We start from the raw sequence: 18,905 nt of genomic DNA, 5'->3' as shown, positions 1-18,905 counted from the left end.
CATTGAGGAGGCGGAGCCTGGGAGCTTTGGGTCGGGCTCTCCAATCTCCGGTGCTGAGGTCACCGAGGTGGTTAAAAAGCTCCTCGGTGGCAGGGCTCCGGGGGTGGATGAGATTTGCTCGGAGTACCTTAAGGCTCTGGATGTTGGTTAACGCGACTCTGCAGTATTGCGTGGACATCAGGGACAGTTCCCCTGGATTGGCAGACTGGGGTGGTGGTCCCCTTATTCAAAAAGGGGGACCGGAGAGTGTAAGCTTCAATAAACAAACAATACTGAGTTCTTTTTTATCTCTGTTTCACAGTATTACATTGTACAAAGATGAACAACAACAAAAAATGAACATAAATTACAATTATTAACAGTATTACAGTGTTCACCAGTTAACACCAGTTGCAGAAATAAGAGGGAGTCTCTAAACGTATCTCTAACTGCGCTGTTCTCTGTCTTTGTCTGTTTGGCTCATTTCATTTTCAGTCTCGCTTCCAGTTCGCTGTTGTGCGTTTCAAACAAAACAATTTTATTTAAATAAACTCAAATAAGATTAAAGAACATGTTACAAACATCAGATATACCTATTTAATGTTGCTCAAAGAAATGTATCCGTTTTGAACATGGAAAAAACAGTGACTTGCCAACTTCTGGGTTGCCATACCAACATGAAACAAACTGCAGGTAAGCGTCAGTTACAGAGAAGGCGTTCAACCATGTCCTTCAGGGAATCCTGTGGGGGGCACTCCGGGAGTATGGGGTACCGGGCCCTTTGATACAGGCTGTTAGGTCCCTATTGCCCCTTTTCCACCGGCTCTAAAGGTCCCGGCTCCACTCTACTCGGCTTTCTTTGCACGCGTTTACATCTGCATTTTTTCGCAGTTGGTCCCTGCTTCTTTGGTCCCTGCTTCGGAGTAGGGCCAGCCGGGTCAGCCCTGCTTCGTGGGCGGCACAAGCTTAGCTCCTGTTCACTCATTGGTCGTGGGTGTGACCAGATGCAAGCATAAAGAGCGAAGGTAAGAATATAAACAACAGCGTTAGCTTACCTTGCAACGTTTCTGCCGTCTGTCCCCCAGCTGAAGGCGCTGTAAAGCCTGAAATCTCCGGCAGATAACAGCTGTCCTACTCCGCACAACAATCGCAGCATCCAGAGCATTTCTTCCACTGCGCCTCTCTTCCTGAAGTCTCAGGGGAATCCCCATAAGTTTAAAAAACAGCAACAACACAGGGCCAACGTTGTCCATAGCGCTTTCTTTGTTTATACAAATGGTGCCAAGTTTCGGTAGCGCAACTGAAACTTGCCCACAACACAAGGAGGCGTTCCTCTGCTACCGACCAAACTGGCCGGTGGAAACGCAATTCATTTTTTATAGAGCCGAGCCGAGTAGAGTGGGGCTTCTGTAGTAGAGCCAGTGGAAAAGGGGCATATATGACGGGTATCAGAGCTTGGTCCGCATTGCCGGCAGTAAGTCGGACTCGTTTCGGGTGAGAGTTGGACTCCGCCAAGGTTGCCCTTTGTCACCGATTCTATTCATAATGTTTATGGACAGAATTTCTAGGTGCAGCCAAGGTGTTGAGGGGATCCGTTTTGGTGGCCTTAGGATCGCGTCTCTGCTTTTTGCAGATGATGTGGTCCTATTGGCTTCATCAGACTATAATCTACAAGTATCTCAGGGTCTTGTTCATGAATGAGGGAAAAATGGAGCAGGAGATCGACAGGCGGATTGGTGCAGCGTCTGCAGTGAAGCAGGCGCTGTACCGATCTGTCGTGGTGAAGAGAGAGCTGAGTCAAAAAGCGAAGCTCTTGATTTACCGGTCGATCTACGTTCCTGCCCTCATCTATGGTCACGAGCTTTGGGTAGTGACCGAAAGAACGAGATCGCGAATACAAGCGGCTGAAATGAGTTTTCTCCGCAGGGTGTCTGGGCTCTCCCTTAGAGATAGGGTGAGAAGCTCAGTCATCCGGGAGGGACTCAGAGTAGAGCCGCTGCTCCTCCACGTCGAGAGGAGCCAGTTGAGGTGGCTCGGGCATCTGGTGAGGATGCCTCCTGGACGCCTCCCTGGTGAGGTGTTCNGGGCACGTCCCACCGGGAGGAGGCCCAGAGGAAGACCCAGGACACGCTGGAGGGACTATGTTTCTCGGCTGGCCTGGGAACGCCTCGGGATTCCCCCGGAGGAGCTGGCCCAAGTGGCTGGGGAGAGGGAAGTCTGGGTCTCCCTGCTTAGGCTGCTACCCCCGTGACCCGACCCCGGATAAGAGGCTGCTGGTGACTTTAATTGAACTGCTCTCTATGTTTGTATTTGTAATTATTTCTATCATTACCATCTGTTCTTTTTTGTTGTTGTTGTTGTTTCCTCCAATAGAAACTGGACCAGTCATTCTACGTGTGTGTCTCTTTCCTGTTCTCTCAAACCCCAGCATGTTGAAGCAGATGGCCGCTCATCCTGAGTCTGGTTCTGCTTGAGGTTTCTTTCTGATAAAAAGGAGTTTTTCTTTACCACTGCTGCCAATGTGCTGCTCAGGATGGGAGACTGCAACAGTGAAGATTCAGTACAATCTGCTGGTTTCCCTAGATAAATAACTTTTACTAACTGGCTTTTTATAGTGTATGTGAATATTTTTGTACAGTGCACTGAGATGAATTTTGTTGTGAATTGGTGCTTTATAAATAAACTGAATTGAACTGAATCTCACAGCAGTGTGTGACTAAGCTGGTGATCATGAGGAGGAGGTGGCAGGCTGTTGTGGTTGTGTGTGGTTCTTCCACATACTACTGAGACTCCATGTTGTTCAGTTATCAAGCTGCCAAAACAGGAGTTGCCAATGTCTTCTTTTTTCAGACTTTATTCATTCAATCCAGTAAACAACACCAAACAAGAGTCAGTAGCAGAATAAGCTGTTTGGCATTGGCAGAGAAGATTTGGCATTTGTGGGCACAACCCACAAATGAATTTAAACGGTTTTCTAAATGAAAACAAACAGGCTTCCCAACTGTATAAGATGTATTGCCAAGTAACATTGTTACAACAAAGAGATAATCGACCAAACACAAATTTCCTTATTTTTTTGTGCTAAACTTCCAAACTACAAGCACAGCACCCACTGGGGAACAGGGTGTGTGGGGGAGGGGGTCGGCCAGATGGGAGGGGAGTGGGCTATGATGGGTTTAAGTGGCCTTGCAACAGCTAAACTGCTAGTGAATTAGATGCAGATGCTAAAATAAGAGCTGTTAAATGTACACTCAATGTTAGTGACATAGGCATTTCTGATATTGCTTGAAGAAAAACTCTGTTTTTAAAATATGTACTTGATATATTGCCCAGCCCAGCCTTAGATGGCATCATCTTTCCTTTTTTTAATAATGAAGTTAATGGTGCTCTTTTGAATGCCTTTTGTATATGGTTTTAATAACCCAATCTCAACCTATACAGTTTTGTCTTTGACCTGTGTGGACAGTTCCTTGGTCTTCATGCTGTTTTTTTACTACTAATCAGTTTGAAAATTTGTTTAAATTCTAGAATGTAAAGCAACAAAAAAGAAAGGATACCCAGTGAATACTTCTGAAACTCACTGTATAATGAAGTGGATATCAAACTATAATGGTAGTGAATAAAAAACACCTACTTGCTGAGCACTTGTAGACAAAGACGGTCACTGTGGGCAAAAATGGCAGCAGAATCCAGCGAGCAAAACTCCAGATGTAAGCTCCTAAAGCTGCAGAGTTGGGGAAAAAAGTCTGTAATTTTCAGTGATTTTTGATTTTATAAAAAGTTTACTGGTTTACCAAATGGTTTCTGATTGTTCTTTTAATATGTCCTCACTGTTGGTTTTGTAAAGAAAGACATTTATATACACACAAGTCTGATTTAAAGTTTAAAATACTCATTGTAAATGAATACATTCCTGCTGTTTAGCCTGTGACAGCTGCACGGAAAGATCTTAAATTTTTAGCTCCATACTTGAGTTTATTTAGCTCTGACTGCACCATTCCAATCCCATTAAAACATTAGTGTGAATGTTGACTCAGTATTTACACTATTATTTCCCTGTTTATATCTTCTCGCATACATTTTTTGCAATCAGACTACTTTTGCATAGTTTATTTGTATATCAAAACATTCAACAGTAATGGGAACAATGTGCTATGACTTCTAGTATTTGTAACTTTTAAACTTTTTAAATTATGTCATTTTATTTACAAACATTTTCCTAAAAGAAAAACTGATACCTCTTTAGTTGCTTTAGAAACATTGTTCTCTGAAATCAAGTTCAGCATAGTTGCTCTATTTAGTCATCTTACTCTTTAGCTTTTAGCTAAGGTTTTGCTAACATTAGCTCTTAGCTACCTTCATGCTAATTTTAGCTTTCAGCTACTATTTAGCTTTATTTAACTTGTAGCAACTGTTTTCATAATTATTGGTTTTAGCTACTGTTTTTCTAACTCTAGCTTTAAACTATTGTTTTTCTAATTATAGCTTCTATTTTGCTCATTTTAGTTTTGAGCTGGTTTTAAAAAATTTAGCTATTAGCTACTTCTTTGCTTGATTTTGCTTTTAGCTACTGTTTTTTTATTTTAGCTACTGTAGTGCTTGTTTTAACTTTATCAATTCAATTTACAATTTATCGTTCAACAAATTTAAGCAAAGTCGTTTGGCACTCAGCGTTCTCTTCACAGTTTCACAGATCCATACTAATGAATTTTCTAATCCTTGTTAGGTCTAATATAAGAACTTTAGTGAATTTATTTGCAAAACTGGACAAAATATAAAAACATATTTTGCATATATACAGTTAACATGCAATGCATAAACCTTTATTTTATTTTTATTTTCTTAACTCGGCACAATACGGGAAAGCATATTCAACACATTTCTTATGCTGAAAATCAGTGGGTAAATGAAATACTGTTACTGCTCAAAAACAGATAACTTTAGTTCAGGTTTATATCTTGCATAGGGCAGCTACTTATCAGAGTAAACACTAAAAAAGACACTGAATACACATTGTACTGTGTTTTATTTTGGTAAATAAAATAAAATCTGATCAACTTCTGAATGTGATAAAATTGACTGTTCTTGAAGAGAATTTAAAGATGTAAAATAAAAAAGTAATAAAACGTTGCCTCTTATATACTTACAGTCATAGAAAATGCCTTCAGCCAGCCTGATAATGGTGTTATTGCTGCTCAGCACACCACACCAGTAAACTCCTTTGCGGTCTGGGTTCACCACCTCCACGCTGAAGGACTGGGTGTCGTGAGTCACCCTCAGCCTGCCTCCATCCACTAACTGAGCACTCTGGCTAAAAGTGAGACCCGTACAGCACCCAGCTGAGCTCTGTCGGCACCAGACCCTCAGCAGGTCCTTGTGTTCTGGTTCGAAGGGACATGACAGCTTCTGCCACAGCACTGCTTCACTTTCCCCTGTACACAGTACACAGTAAAGAAAAAAAACAATCTCAAAATAAAAAAGTAGCATCATGAATACACTAAGATCTATTCTAACACAGAAAATGTGTCAGTAACACATCACACTATGACAAATGAAGTTGTACAAACTTTAAGATCAATTTCAGCCAGTTAAAGCTTTGCTCAGAAAAGTAGTACAAATATACATCAATTTAATAGATTATGATCCAATTTTGGATTCTTCCATGGTAATGTGGCTACTTACCTATACCTAAGAGCAAAATTAAAATAAGGAAATGCATAGTTCGAGGACTGACTGACTGACTGTAAAAAGGATGAGTAAAGCGGAAGACAGGGCTTTTAAAGATAACCAAACTTCAGGAAATGTCTACCCACAGAGGAGCTCCTATCTAAATTTATGCTGATGGGGTGATTATGTAATATCTGATCAAATAAAGGCTTCAGTGTAACTCATCTTTACTTTTAACATCTTTTGTTGTTTTATTTCATTTTATTTAATTCAACAAATTATTTTTAATTTTATTTTTTTATTGGTTTTGCTTTTAGACATATCCTGTCTTTGGTTTAAATTTCAGCCTTTATTTTGAAAAGCTCGAGCCTCAGTGTCGGACGTTTTCATTGGCTCTTCGTTCAGCCAATGGACTGAGTTCTTGTTCACACGCTCTTCTCTTCCCACGTGAGTAGTTCAGTTCAAGAGCCGAAATTAGCCACTAGAATCATGGTAAGTCCAGTAATTCAGTCATTTTACTCAGTTTTATTAGTTTCACATGCCATTTTTCATTCATTTGGCTAGCTTTAATATTTATTTAGCGGCATATTTTAACGTAATATTTAGTTTCCCCCCTCGTGCATTGCGAATGTACAGGCTTGTGATGCTAACAATCAATTTTAAAATCCTTGAAGTTAGTTTTTAAACAAATGTTTATGAACATTCGTTCATGAAGACTTCGTCTGAACCATCTTTGAAATTAATTAATATTCTGCTCTTTAGCCTCGAGACTAGCTCGAGATTATATCGTTAGTCTTTTTTAAACTACATAATGATTGTGTTATTTACCAGCAGTCACAAGGCGCTTTCGCAAAACACCTCTAGCCAGGACTTAGACGCCTTCTGGCCGCCTCGGTTTTATTTCTGAATGTGCAGAGGAGGGTTGAAGCCAACCCACCGCCGAGGTACCTTTGTGCCTCGAAGCCGAAATTGTCGACACGTGAAAAGGTTAACGGGGTGTAACCGTATGCAGCTCACAGTGTGATGGCATGTGGTCTAGGCTTCCACTCAGGCGCCTGATTAAGCACCAAAAACAGATGATGCACAGCATCATCTTCCTGTGTTTAGCTAAAAAAAAACTAAACTGGTTAACTACAAAGAGAATCGCTAAACTGAGTTAATTCGTCATGTTTTGAAAACTATATGAGGGAGACTTCCGTCGCACATGTAGTGCGTTGAGCTCCACGTCAGTGCATCTGAGTTCTGCTCCACCTCTTGGGTCCTTGGATGCTCTCAATTTCTGAAAGCTCATGTCTGTGCAGGACGTGCCCAGCTCCATTAGTGGTTTTTGAATGGCCAGAAGCAGCGTAAATCGGACGGGTCTTTGCAAATTTAGAAGTTATTTACGTAATGTAGGGCAGAGATAAACAAGATTCACAAAACTTGCATATCATCAAAATGATCTTGCTGTTTAAAGGTATCAGTCAGGAGAATGTTGGGAACATTTCCCTGGCACTAGATGGTAACCCTGAATAAAACCGACCTGTGTACATCAGTCAGCAGTAACTTGACCGCTGAGTGTGGTGAATTTCAAGCACCAGGTAAACATTTTGTTCTTAAAGTTGATGGGAACATGTATTTTTTTATGTGATGATGATGTAGCTTCGCCGTGAGGTGAGACTAAGGCGGGAATACCTGTACAGGAAGGCACAGGAGGACAGACTGCGGACAATAGAGGAAAAGAAACACAAGCTGAAGGGCGCACTGGAGGGTGAGACAGGATGATAATCGGATTTCATTTTCCTCTTGCATTTTACATGAGTGCTTAGCTCTGTAAATGCTCTTACCACAAGTCCTGCTGTAACACATGTTTTTGTCTTGACTACAGAAAACCGCCTCCTTCCAACTGAGGTGCGCAAAGAAGCTCTGCAGCTGCAGAAACTACTAGAGTACGATGATGAAGGGGCCGAAGGCAAGTGTTGGCTGATTCTACCATGAGCCAGTCCTGCCAAATTTTCTTCTCACTTTTTTTAACTATCAGTTGGTTTTTGTGCAGGCGTCAGCTCACATGCGGATGATGAGTATAAATGGGCTGGAGTGGAAGATCCAAAAGTCATGGTCACTACATCCAGAGACCCAAGCTCCAGGCTGAAAATGTTTGCCAAGGTCTGGCCTGATTGTCTGTTGTTCTCAGTAAAGTTAGATGTTGTTAAATTGATGCAGGACAGATGTAAACAAGCTGTGTGATGCTGCTCGGATCACTTGCAGCCTGTTGTTTAATTGTCTCCAAGTGCTGTAGTGAAACCAAATCCACAGGCAGCTCTTCATCCTGATGAACTGGTGATGCAACAGCCTTGTGGTTCACCATCTGCACCGTCACTAAATACTAAACTTCTCTTGTAATCCTTTACCTATCCTCTGCCCTTTTGTATTTTTTCCAATAAATGGAAAAAAATGGAGGCTGTGATTAAATGTAGAGTGACACTGAGATCCAAATTTGGTGTTCATCTTTCAGGAAATGGGTAGAGGTGTCCAATTTATGTATACAGAAATGAAGATGGTGTTAGATTTCATCAGCATGCTTCAGAGGTCTTCGGAGGATAAATAATAGACAGAAAATAGCTTGTCCTTAGTTTATTTATCTATATAGAGGTGAGGAAGAAATGTTAAGCAGAGAATAACATGATACACTTCCACATCATCCCCCAGGAAGTAAAATTGATGTTTCCTGGAGCGCAGCGCATGAACAGAGGAAACCACGAGATTGCCGCACTGGTGCGAGCGTGCAAAGCCAACAACGTTACAGACCTTGTCATCATACATGAAACAAGAGGACAGCCAGGTAAGCTGGCCTCTGATTACCTGTCACCTACCTTGACCTTGGAATTCTGCTTGACTTTTTCTTCTGATTTGTAATATTTGTCTTCACAAGATCTTTATGTGGTGATGTTTTTCTAACACAGCAGCCACTGAAGTTTGAGATGGTTCAGCAACCTCAAATCAGAACAAGTTTGGACAGTGAACATAATGAATAAACAAGCAACAAATGCTACATTTACTTAGAATTTTGTATTTTGGAGACACTATGAACACAAGCCGTTTCATGTTTTGCTTTCTTAACTTTATTTTGTTAGTTTAAATTCCTGCAACACATTGCCACAACTAAAGGTTTTAGCAGAAGTTGTTTTGGTATAGAGCTAAAATAGACTGACAGATGGATTCACTAAAAATGCAACAAGTAATATTTTCTGCTCCATTTTATGTGCATCATTTGCACCCACTATTTTCCTTTCTAATATCGTATTCACAATGCAAATAGTCATTATTATATGGCCACACAAACAAGGGTTGGGTGATTGGACAATGACAACCATTGGCAATTGGAGTCTACATTTTTTTTTTTTGTATTGTTTTGGTATTTTTCTTTAAGGATCATGTTTTTCATTTTATCCATCCATCCAAAATGAAAGTGAACTGCGTCACCCCCCCCCCCCCCCCCCNCATGTATCAGCTAGTGGGGGTTATCGCAACCGCTGTTTCAAAGTCAGCACATTAATAATCAGACTATTACATTTATTTAAACAAATACAGATGTGGATAAATTTGTTGGTGCCCTTCCACAACAAACCAGAAACCATCTCATGCAGTTTAAAGCTTAGAACTCCACACTCTTCAGCTGTGAATTGAGAAAGCTTCTCTGGTGGAAAGCAAAATGTCTTCAACTACATAATAGAAGTCTAGTTTCTCTGTTAAAAAAAATCAACTTGGCGTTGACCTTGTAGCCATGTATGTAATCTTCTTTCTGAGCTCCTCAGACAGCTCTCGCCTTGGCTTTCTCTCTCCATGTTCAGTGTGGTGCACAGAACAATACCAAACTACCTAGCAGCATGTTTGTTTACTTTAAAGAGGCTGAATATTTGGTGAAAATCTTGAAGGAACCTGTGATATTAAGATCAGTTTGAACCATGACTAGAATACAAAAATTATTAGTCTCTTTAAAGGTATCACCAAATCTGTCTGTACAGGATGCTTTTGTTGTCATTGTACATCACAATGAAATTAGAAAGCCCCATTCCCCAGGTGCAAAGTAAACAAACACATTTTTAAAACCACTTATAAAACTGTACACATGAATACCTATATATGTAAAATAGATAACACTATAAAAATTCCACATACAAGACATTACAGGGTTGGATTGTGGATTTGGTGAATTAAATTAAGAGCAGATAAAACTGTTCGTGAGTCTGTTTGACTTGCACCTGATGCACCTGTAGCACCTGCCCGAGGGCAACCAGTCGAACAGGTGAAACCTAGGGTGTGAGCTGTCATTGAAAATGTTTTGTGCTCTTCTGAGGCAGCAGGTAGTGTAAACATCCATTATGGAGGAGAGAGGGCAACCAACAATGTCCTGTGAAGTTTTTATTACCCTCTGAAACCTCCTCCTGTCAACCGCAGTGCAGCTCCCAAACAATACTGTAATGCAGTTTGTTAGCAGGGTCTAGATCACACGTGTCAAACGCCCTTCCTTGGGGACCCACCCCACATTGCACCCGACCCCTTTGGTCCCTCCCATAGGTGGTGAGCCCATGGGAAGGGGGACCCATGTCACCTCTTCGGTGTTCTTATTCTTTTGTTTCTCTGCACCACTACTACATCTTCATGATGCCATCTCGTAGCTGCACCCTGTAGCAACAGTTGGCTCCCTAGGCAGTTGCCTGCCTTGAGCCAACACAGGGTTGCCAGATATGAAATGATGAAATATTGTGGGAAAATTGATGATTGATAAAAATGTCTGCTTTTGACCCAAATATCATATAGAGTGATGGTGCACAGCATGGGGGTGGGGGAAAGATGATTATCCTCACGTAGCATATATTTGTAAAAAAAATATATCAACAAATCATTTTAAAAACAAAAGTGTTGCATTTATAATTTCGTTCAGTATAGCTTTAACTCCATTTCTCAACATAAAAAGATCTTAGTTTAAAACTCATGAAAAGGTAGCAGGCAGTTTGCATTCCTTTAAGGAAGGCTAGGCTTTTAATTCAGTTTATTCAATTTAGTTTATTTGTAAAGCACCACTTCACAATGAAATACATCTCAGGGCACCATACAAAAACATACAGAAATGGTACATTATGAAATGCCAAATTAGAAAGTTGTTTATCTAATAAAGTCAGGAGATTCAATTAAAATTTTCAAGACAAATGGCCATCTGCTTCGACCAACTGGGGTTTGAGAGGACAGGGAAGAGGCAGAAACTGGTCCAGGTGTAGTTTCTACAGGAAGAAAGACAAAGAAAATCATGTTAATGATAGAAGTAACTTCAGTAGAGTTAGTAAAGACAGCAGCAGAGTGAGGAAATTTGGTCAATTTGTCCTCCAGCAGTTTAAGCCTATAGCAGCAGAACTAAGGGATAACTCGTGAAACCCAAGCCAACCCTAACTATAGAATTGATCAAAAAGGAAAGTCTTAAGTCTTAGCCTAAAAGTAGACAAGGTGTCAGCCTCACATACAGAAACTGGAAGTTGGTTCCACAAGAGAGGAGCCTGAGAACTGAAAGCTCTGTCTTCCATTCTACTTTTACAAACTTTAGGAACCACAAATAAACCTGCAGTTTGAGAGCAAGGTGCTCCGTTAGGAAAATGCGGAACAATAAGATCTTTAATATAGGATGGAGCTTTGTATGTTAGGAGTAAGATTTTAAATTCTCTTCTGAATTTGACAGGGAGCCAATAGAGAGAAGCTAAAACTGGAGAAATCTGATCTCTTCTCTTAACTCTCATCAGAACTCTGGCTGCAGCATTTTGGATCAACTGAAGACTTTTTAAAGAGTTTTGTGTACCCGCAGATTATAAAGAATCAAAGTAGTCCAGCCAAGAAGTGATAAATGTGTGGACAAGTTTTTCTGCATAAATTTTAGACAATATTTTTCTAATTTTAGTAATAGTGTGCATGTGGAAGAAAGTAATCAGGGGAACATTTTTTAATGTGGGAGTTGACAGATTCTGGTCAAAAATAACACCAGGTTTTTTTACATCAGCACTGGAGGCCAAGTTAATGCCATCCAGAGTAAATGAAAGGCTGCAAATCGAAGCAATCTGCTGCAAGTTGCCTTCACAAAAAAGAGCAGGCATGTTGTGTGTCAAAGGAGTTACTCCAACTCTTTGATTTTTGTAACTGCTTGGTTTTACCGAGGGGGCTACACACACCTCACCTGCTGCCACCCTCAGAGCGACTCAGACTGTGGGTGCAGGGTTTGCACAATACTTACCTGTCCTGTCCTAACAAACACATCTGTTTGTTGTGTTTGTTAACTTTTGGGTAAGAAGTTTTATCTGTTAAATGTTCAGAAATAATATGTTGTATTCTTGATGTAAAACAGCATTTTTCTTTGACAATGTATTCGGAGATACAATTTCTAAACTCATCCCTGGAAGAGAATTTTAGCTTTTCCTGACACAGTGCTTCGTTTCAAGATTCAGTCTTGAAGGCGGAAGATGTTTTTAAGACAAAATATGAAATATCTTGAGCCAATAGTGCCTGCAGTGAAATGAAAGTCAAAGTAAATGTAAGAACAGCTGTTTATTTAGCAGTTTAGAGATTTTCAGTACATTCACAAGTTTGATTTTAAACAAAAAAAGTTCTCAGAAAGTTAAAATAATGTAGTTAATGGAGGTCTGACTGATCTTGATGTTCTTGTATGTTTACAGATGGCCTGGTTGTGTGCCACTTGCCATTTGGACCCACAGCCTATTTCACACTCTACAATGTGGTAATGAGACACGATGTTCCTGACATAGGCACCATGTCTGAGGCCTACCCCCACCTCATTTTTCACAATTTCACCTCACGGCTCGGCAAGAGGGTGAGCGTTGACTCTACCGCACACGCTGCTGAGATTCTTTTTCGTTCCTCGTTTGTGCATAAAAGAGAGTAATTGTTCTCACACAGGTATCGAACATCCTTAAGTATCTTTTTCCAGTCCCGAAGGAGGACAGCAGGCGTGTAATCACATTCGCCAACCAGGAGGACTTTATCTCTTTCAGGTCGGTGTGAAAGGAACTACTTATCGCTGCTTCTAAAAAGCTGTGTGCGCGCATGTTTGTCTGTTTATTAGAAAAATATCTCAAGAAAGAACTGGATAGATTTTAATGAAACTCAAAGTATTACAGTATTATTATCTACATGTGATTTAGCTTTTTGAGGCAGACCAATTCAAGATGGCTGCCACAGCTAATTAAGCTTAACAACACAAAAATGTTTATAAGTCAATTTTTTGGACAGTTTTTAAATTGAAATTTTGTGTGGTAGTAGCTGAGACATCCTCCACACATTTCATGAGATCACGCAAAACACAATTTATAAGGTTTGTCCAAAATGGCTACAAATCTCTCATTTCTCATCATAGAATGATCTTCTGGCTTGAAATGTGGTAGGTGATATGCATTTATTTAAAGGTGAACTGAAATCAAATCTCAAAATATTGACATTTCATGAATGTTATTTAGTCAAACACATCCACACAGCATTCCAGGGACTGTTTTTCAGACCTAAAACTTTAATAACTTGTTTTTAGCATTTTTGCCAATAAATGCTGAAGTGGGGCGATTTGATTGATTTGTGATTTTTTATCTGCAACTCATACCTTTGGTAGAGCGCATTCACGTTTGAAGTGAAAGCTCCTGTTTCTCATCTCCTTCTCTGTGGTGGATGTCCTCCTCTCCATTTGCCTTTCTTTTAAAATTAAAAATAGTTGGGACTGCTCTTGGTAAAAGGTACTGCTTCTTTGGCATGACGCCAGTCCACCACATTAACGAGGGTTGGAGCGGTGCTCCTTTTTGAAGTGATCTGAACCAGAGTTCTGCTCGTAATTCCCACATCGTAGCTTATGGATCCAAATCCGAGAAGTTTTTTTATCTTTCGGAAAGCCAATAAATGAAACTGCAATGGTATCTTCTGTCTGGTTCAAACAATTAATTCCAACGAACTGAACTATATTATAGTGGTATTCATCCACTCACCAATGAATGGCTGAATGCTCATGAACCTCAGTGGCTCTGTGGACGTCAAACATCAGAGGGGTCACGGAAAAAGCCGAAAACATCAGGTTTTTTTTTTTTTTCAATGTTCGGTATTTTTAAAAAAAAAAAAGTATGAAGTTTTCTTTTTTAATTTTACAGTAAGCATAATTTGATTGTCTTTCAACTAATGTTGGCTTTAACACACTTTTCAGTTCACCTTTAAATAATGATTTTGTGGCAAAACAATTATCTTGGTGGTTTTTTTTTTTTTTTTTTTTTTTTTAGACATCACACCTACAAGAAAACGGATCATAAGAACATAGAGCTGACGGAAGTTGGGCCTAGGTTTGAGATGAAATGTAAGTATGAATGAATAAAGCAACACGATCAAAGCCCTGACTGACTGTACATTTTTATCTCTGATACCTCATCTTCAGTGTGAGAGAGCTTCTTCAACCTAAACTTCACTTTCCAGTTATTCTGCTGTTTTAATTTTCTGTAGGCAGGCAGTAAAAGAATACTTTGGATTTTTTGAAGTGGTGCAATTCCTATGTAGTTTAAAAAAATAGAAACTTGCTTTTTGTGTTGCAGGTCTAAATGAGGTCTAAACTCATTCATTATTGACTAGAATTTCTTAAATAGTATGTGGAACTCTGCACTTGACTCTGGTTCTTGACAACCTACTCTAGTCAAGATTTAATCAGTTTTCTTCAGTTGTGCCTTTATCTTTGCCACTCTCCCGTAAATCTTAGACATACATTTATATGTACAGTCTCTTCCATCTCACCTGCTGAAGCTTGGAACTCCTTCAGTGGTCTCTCTCATTATTCTCTTTCTTGCACAGTCACTCAGTTTGTGAGGACGGCCTCGTCTTGGTAGATTTACGCATGTTCACATGTGTAAATTACATTCCTGCGTTCTTGTCAATAAATGCTGAAGTGGGGTGATTTGGGGGGCGTAGTTGCTGTCCTGGGTTCATGGCGTGCGCTGTGCCATGGCCGGCTCCAACAGACTGCTGAAGAACCAAGATCGCCGTTACTGTCACCTCTTGTCTAAGTCTAGCTTCCAGAACTCTCTCCCAGATCTTCATCGTGTGGCTCATCAACTTAATTCCCCTGTAGTTGCTACAACTCAGATTGGCACCAACACACTTCTTCATTCCTCCGATATTGTCTCATTCTCAAAAATGCCATTGAATAATCCAGTCAACAACCTCATTGCAATCTCTCCTAGACATTTCCTTCCCTCCACTGGTATACCATCAGGTCCAACTGCTTTCCCCTTCTTCATCCCCTTCAAAGCTTTCTGAACTTCATCCTCACTAACCTTTTCCACTTCCTGGTCCACAGTTTCTATGACTTCTACTCTTCTTTCCATTTCATTCTCTTCATTCATCAGCTCAAAGTACTCCTTCCATCCTCCCATCAACCATTACCATTTCTATCTTTAACAAGCCTAACCTGCTGCACATCCTTTCCAGCCTGGTCCCTCTGTCTTGCCAGTTGATACAAGTCCTTCTCTCCCTCCTTAGTGTCCAGCCTCTTGTACAACTCATCATACACCACCTGATTGCCTTTTCTGCCTCCCTCTTTGTCCAATGTTGCATCTCCTTATATTCCTGTCTACTCTCTTCAGTCCTCTCACTGTCCCATTTCTTCCTAGCTAACCTCTTCCTTTAAATAACCTCCTGCCCTTCACCATTCCACCACTGGGTTTCCTTATCAGCTTTTCTCTTTCCAGATGATACACAAAGTCATCTGGAAGCTCTTGCTTACCACCCAGAGCCTTTAACAGCTTCTTTCTGAACTCCTCACAAAATTCCTTCTTCCTCAACTTCCACTATTTGGTCCTCTTCTCTGCCTTTGAACTTTTTTATGCTAATATAGTTTTTACAGAATGCTTTTTTTTCTTTGCCTTTACTCTTTTCCTCCTCTTCGCCACAACAGTCATCCTCCACACCACCATCCGATGCTGTCCGGCCACGCTCTCCCTACCACAACCTTACAGTCTGTAATCTCCCTCAGGTTCCCTCTTCTACACAGAATGTAGCCTACCTGTGTACTCCTGCCTCCACCCTTCTAGGTCACCCTGTGTTCCTCCCTCCGTTGATAATAGGTGTTGACTACAACAATTTCCATCCTCTTGGTAAAATCCACCACCATCTGTTCTTCCTGGTTTCTTTTCTTGACACCAAACCTGCCCATTACCTCCTCATCTTCTGTTTCCTTCACCAGCATGTCCATTTAGATCTGCTTCGATCACCACTTTCTCCTCCCTGGGAATACTTTCTATCACTTGATCAAGATCTTTCCAGAATTTTTCTTTCTCTTCTACATTACATTCAACCTGTGAAGCATAACTGCTGACAACATTGAACATCAGACCTACTTCTACATACAGATACATCAATCTATCTGACACTCTTTTCACTTCGACTTCATTCCTTGCTAACTCCTCCTTCAGGACAACCTCTACTCCATTTCTCTTCATATCCACACCATGGTAAAACAGCTTAAACCCTGCTCCAATTCTGCAAGTCCTGCTGCCCTTCCGCTTGGTCTCTTGTACACATAATACATCTACTTTCCTTTGCATCATTTCAGCCAGCTTTCTACCCTTGCTAGTTGTTGTCCCTACTTTAAGCGTTGCTACCTACACTCACCCTACAGTGTTGCTTGGATGGACTCGCATGTTAGTTTTGGCTAAAGTGTTTTATGCCGGGTGCCCTTCCTGACCCCCCCTCGAGCTTCAGGATTACGAGACCGCGCCCCCCCCCCCCAATTTACCCAGTCCTGGGACCAGCATAAGAGATGCACTGACTTGTGTTCCCTAGTGGCTGATTTACTGCAGAAGTAAAACTGGAGTATTTAAATCAGACATATCCTAAAACCTTATAATAATCTCTTAAAAATGTATTCTACTCTACAATGCTAAACAGTAATTGTTTCATAATGAATTTGCACAGTTTGTACTGTCACAAAACTAAATTCAGTATTTTGTCTCTGAAACATGCTACCACTGTTTCCGTAATAGGAATTACGGAATTCCTTCCTTAGGAATCCTTTTTAAAACGTCATATTAGCAAGTTTCAGGTGTTTTTAAGTGAAGGAAAAAAATGTTTGTTGTGTATATGCTCATTAATATAATATAGCTTCAATTGGAATTGGTCCCAATAAGGTGGCCGTATTATGCTTGCTAGCGATGTGCTATTTGAACACATTCGTGTGCTGGTGTAAACAATTACAATAGCATAAAAAAGTATTTATACCCCTTGAACCTTTCCAGATTTTGTTACATAACAACCACAAACTGCAAATAGGCTTTCTTTCAACAATAGCTTTCTTCTTGTTACTCTTTCATTTAGCCCAGATTTGTGGAGCGCACAAATAAAGGCTGCTTCATACCCCGCAAGAATCAAGAACTTTTTTTCTCTCTCTCAGCCCTGGTTTGGAAGTTATTGCAGCTTGTTCTTGACACGTCTGAGCAAAGCTTTTTTTTCTTATGTGATGTTTGACAACTATTGTGTGGTTGCTCATGAATTTGAAGTTGTTGTAGTTAATGCAGAAAAGAAATTCCTACTTGTTTGTCATATTTCCAAAAGGCTTAGCACCTGTCAGTGTACATGAACAGCCATGTCATGGTAGGTTTGCAGATGTACTGTACTTTTTCCATTTTTAGATGACGGATTGAACAGAGCTCTGAGATGTTTAAAGCTTGAAATATTGTTTTATACTCTAACCTTTAAACTTCTCAACAGACGTATCCCTGACTTGTCTGGTGTGTTCCTTGGTCTTCAATTATTAATATTCCGAAACGCATCTGAGGCCTTCACTGAATAGCTCTATTTGCACTAAGATTAAAATACACACATTTGGACCCTATTTACTACTTGAGTAACTTTTGATGGTGATTTGCTTACGCTGGATTTTAGTTGGGAGTGTCAGCGTAAAGGAGACTGCACTTTCCAGATTTTTATTTGTAGAGAAAAACAAAAGAAAAATATAATTTGTCATCCACTTCAAAATTGTATCACTTTGTGTTGGTCTATCATGTAAAATCTCAGTAAAATACTTTGAAGTTTGACAAAATGTGGACAAGTTTAACGGGTAGAAATACTTTTCAAAGCATTGTAAGTACTTATTGTACTTCTCTTAACCATCATCCCTTAAAATACCTTTATTTGGACTAAATTTATACCTGAGGCTGAATCCTTACCAAAAGAGTTTTGATTTTATGCTACAGGGAATGCACCATGATTTGAGGTTTAGGTTAGATGGAGATAACGACGGGAAAGCTGCATATTTCTACTTTGAGCAGATTCTGTGACATCTGAAAGGGATGCACCCTGATTCCCCTACCTAAAAGGATTTGAAAGGGAAACTCAACCTATTTTTTTATTTTCTATTTTAGTATTTTTAATAATTTATTATTGACATTAAAATCCTAATGTGGTTACTTCAAACCAGAAAAAGATCGTACTTGATTGTCTGAATGCTTTGTAAATAAACTGTCAATTGTATTTTTGTCATTTATTTCCCCCACCCGAATTCTTTTTGTTTGTTTTTTGTTGATGTTTGTTTGTTTTTAATTTTTATTCAGGGTTGTAAAAAACTAATTTGTTTCTCTTTTGTTTAGTGTACATGATCAAACTTGGCACCTTCGAGAATGAGAGCACGGCAGATGTCGAGTGGCGTCACCATGCATATACACACACATCTAAGAAAAGAAGAGTCCTCAGTGTGCAATAAGAGAAAATAAAGTGTACAGAAGTGTCAGAAGCTCCTCCTACTAAGTGGATTTTTTATGACTACTGAGGTTTTATAAAAGAAGTTCAAAAAGTGTAAAGTGTATTAAATATTCATCAGTAAGTGTATTTTTCGTCATTGGAGAACGCAAAAACATTGTGACATCCCAATGAGTCAAACCCATACTGTACTGTATATATTCTTTATTTTACAATAAAAATGTCTTTGCATTTGTCTTTATTCTTTTATTTTACTTATATTGTTGAAAATAATTGACAATTCTGTCATCATACATGTATGTTTGTATATGTAAATGTGTATGTATATTCTCTTATATAGTGTGTTTAAGTCTTGTGGGGAAACTATCTTTATAAAAAATATACATATATATAATATATGAATATAAATTGATTTAGTAAACTATTATATGTAAAGTGCAATTTTGCATGCCTTGGTGGTTTTTGTATTTGTAAGTGTAAATAGAAGTGGCTCATTCATGAATTGATTC

At 39.7% G+C, this 18,905-nt stretch overlaps 2 protein-coding genes across 3 annotated transcripts in view; one reads left to right on the top strand and one right to left on the bottom strand.

The window, feature by feature from the left end:
- si:ch211-102c2.4 (uncharacterized protein LOC568178 homolog) overlaps positions 1-5,715 on the bottom strand; it is an 8,920-nt gene extending 3,205 nt beyond the window's left edge. Inside the window, exons 1-3 of the mRNA XM_037981713.1 lie at positions 5,662-5,715; positions 5,127-5,411; positions 3,614-3,703 (exon numbers count right to left, since the gene is read on the bottom strand). Coding sequence (XP_037837641.1) covers positions 3,614-3,703; positions 5,127-5,411; positions 5,662-5,698 — 412 coding nt within the window. The 5' untranslated portion in view covers positions 5,699-5,715. The remainder of the gene's footprint in view (positions 1-3,613; positions 3,704-5,126; positions 5,412-5,661) is intronic.
- Positions 5,716-6,005: 290 nt separating this feature from the next.
- Positions 6,006-18,632, top strand: imp4 (IMP U3 small nucleolar ribonucleoprotein 4). Of its 2 annotated transcripts, none has more exons than XM_017439523.3 (9): positions 6,006-6,138; positions 7,288-7,396; positions 7,514-7,597; positions 7,682-7,791; positions 8,335-8,467; positions 12,342-12,496; positions 12,583-12,677; positions 13,938-14,011; positions 18,288-18,632. In XM_017439523.3, exons 1-9 carry the CDS (start codon positions 6,136-6,138, stop codon positions 18,398-18,400), a joined length of 876 nt encoding a protein of 291 aa, XP_017295012.1. In that variant the 5' UTR covers positions 6,006-6,135; the 3' UTR covers positions 18,401-18,632. The 2 variants fall into 2 exon arrangements, with proteins under 2 accessions (XP_017295012.1, XP_024858120.1); XM_025002352.2 differs by lacking the exon at positions 18,288-18,632 and adding an exon at positions 17,270-18,241.
- Positions 18,633-18,905: the final 273 nt, after the last annotated feature.

The sequence above is a fragment of the Kryptolebias marmoratus genome, linkage group LG1 (assembly GCF_001649575.2).
Source record: "Kryptolebias marmoratus isolate JLee-2015 linkage group LG1, ASM164957v2, whole genome shotgun sequence".
Lineage (NCBI taxonomy): Eukaryota > Metazoa > Chordata > Actinopteri > Cyprinodontiformes > Rivulidae > Kryptolebias > Kryptolebias marmoratus.
Note: the sequence above shows the minus strand (reverse complement) of the source record. Positions and strands in the feature narration are given on the sequence as shown.

Excerpts from the sequence above, each read along its gene's own strand:
- imp4 (XM_017439523.3), top strand. Across the intron at positions 7,598-7,681 it reads CGATGATGAAGGGGCCGAAG|GCGTCAGCTCACATGCGGAT; the intron begins GCAAGTGTTGGC and ends GTTTTTGTGCAG. Across the intron at positions 12,678-13,937 it reads GAGGACTTTATCTCTTTCAG|ACATCACACCTACAAGAAAA; the intron begins GTCGGTGTGAAA and ends TTTTTTTTTTAG.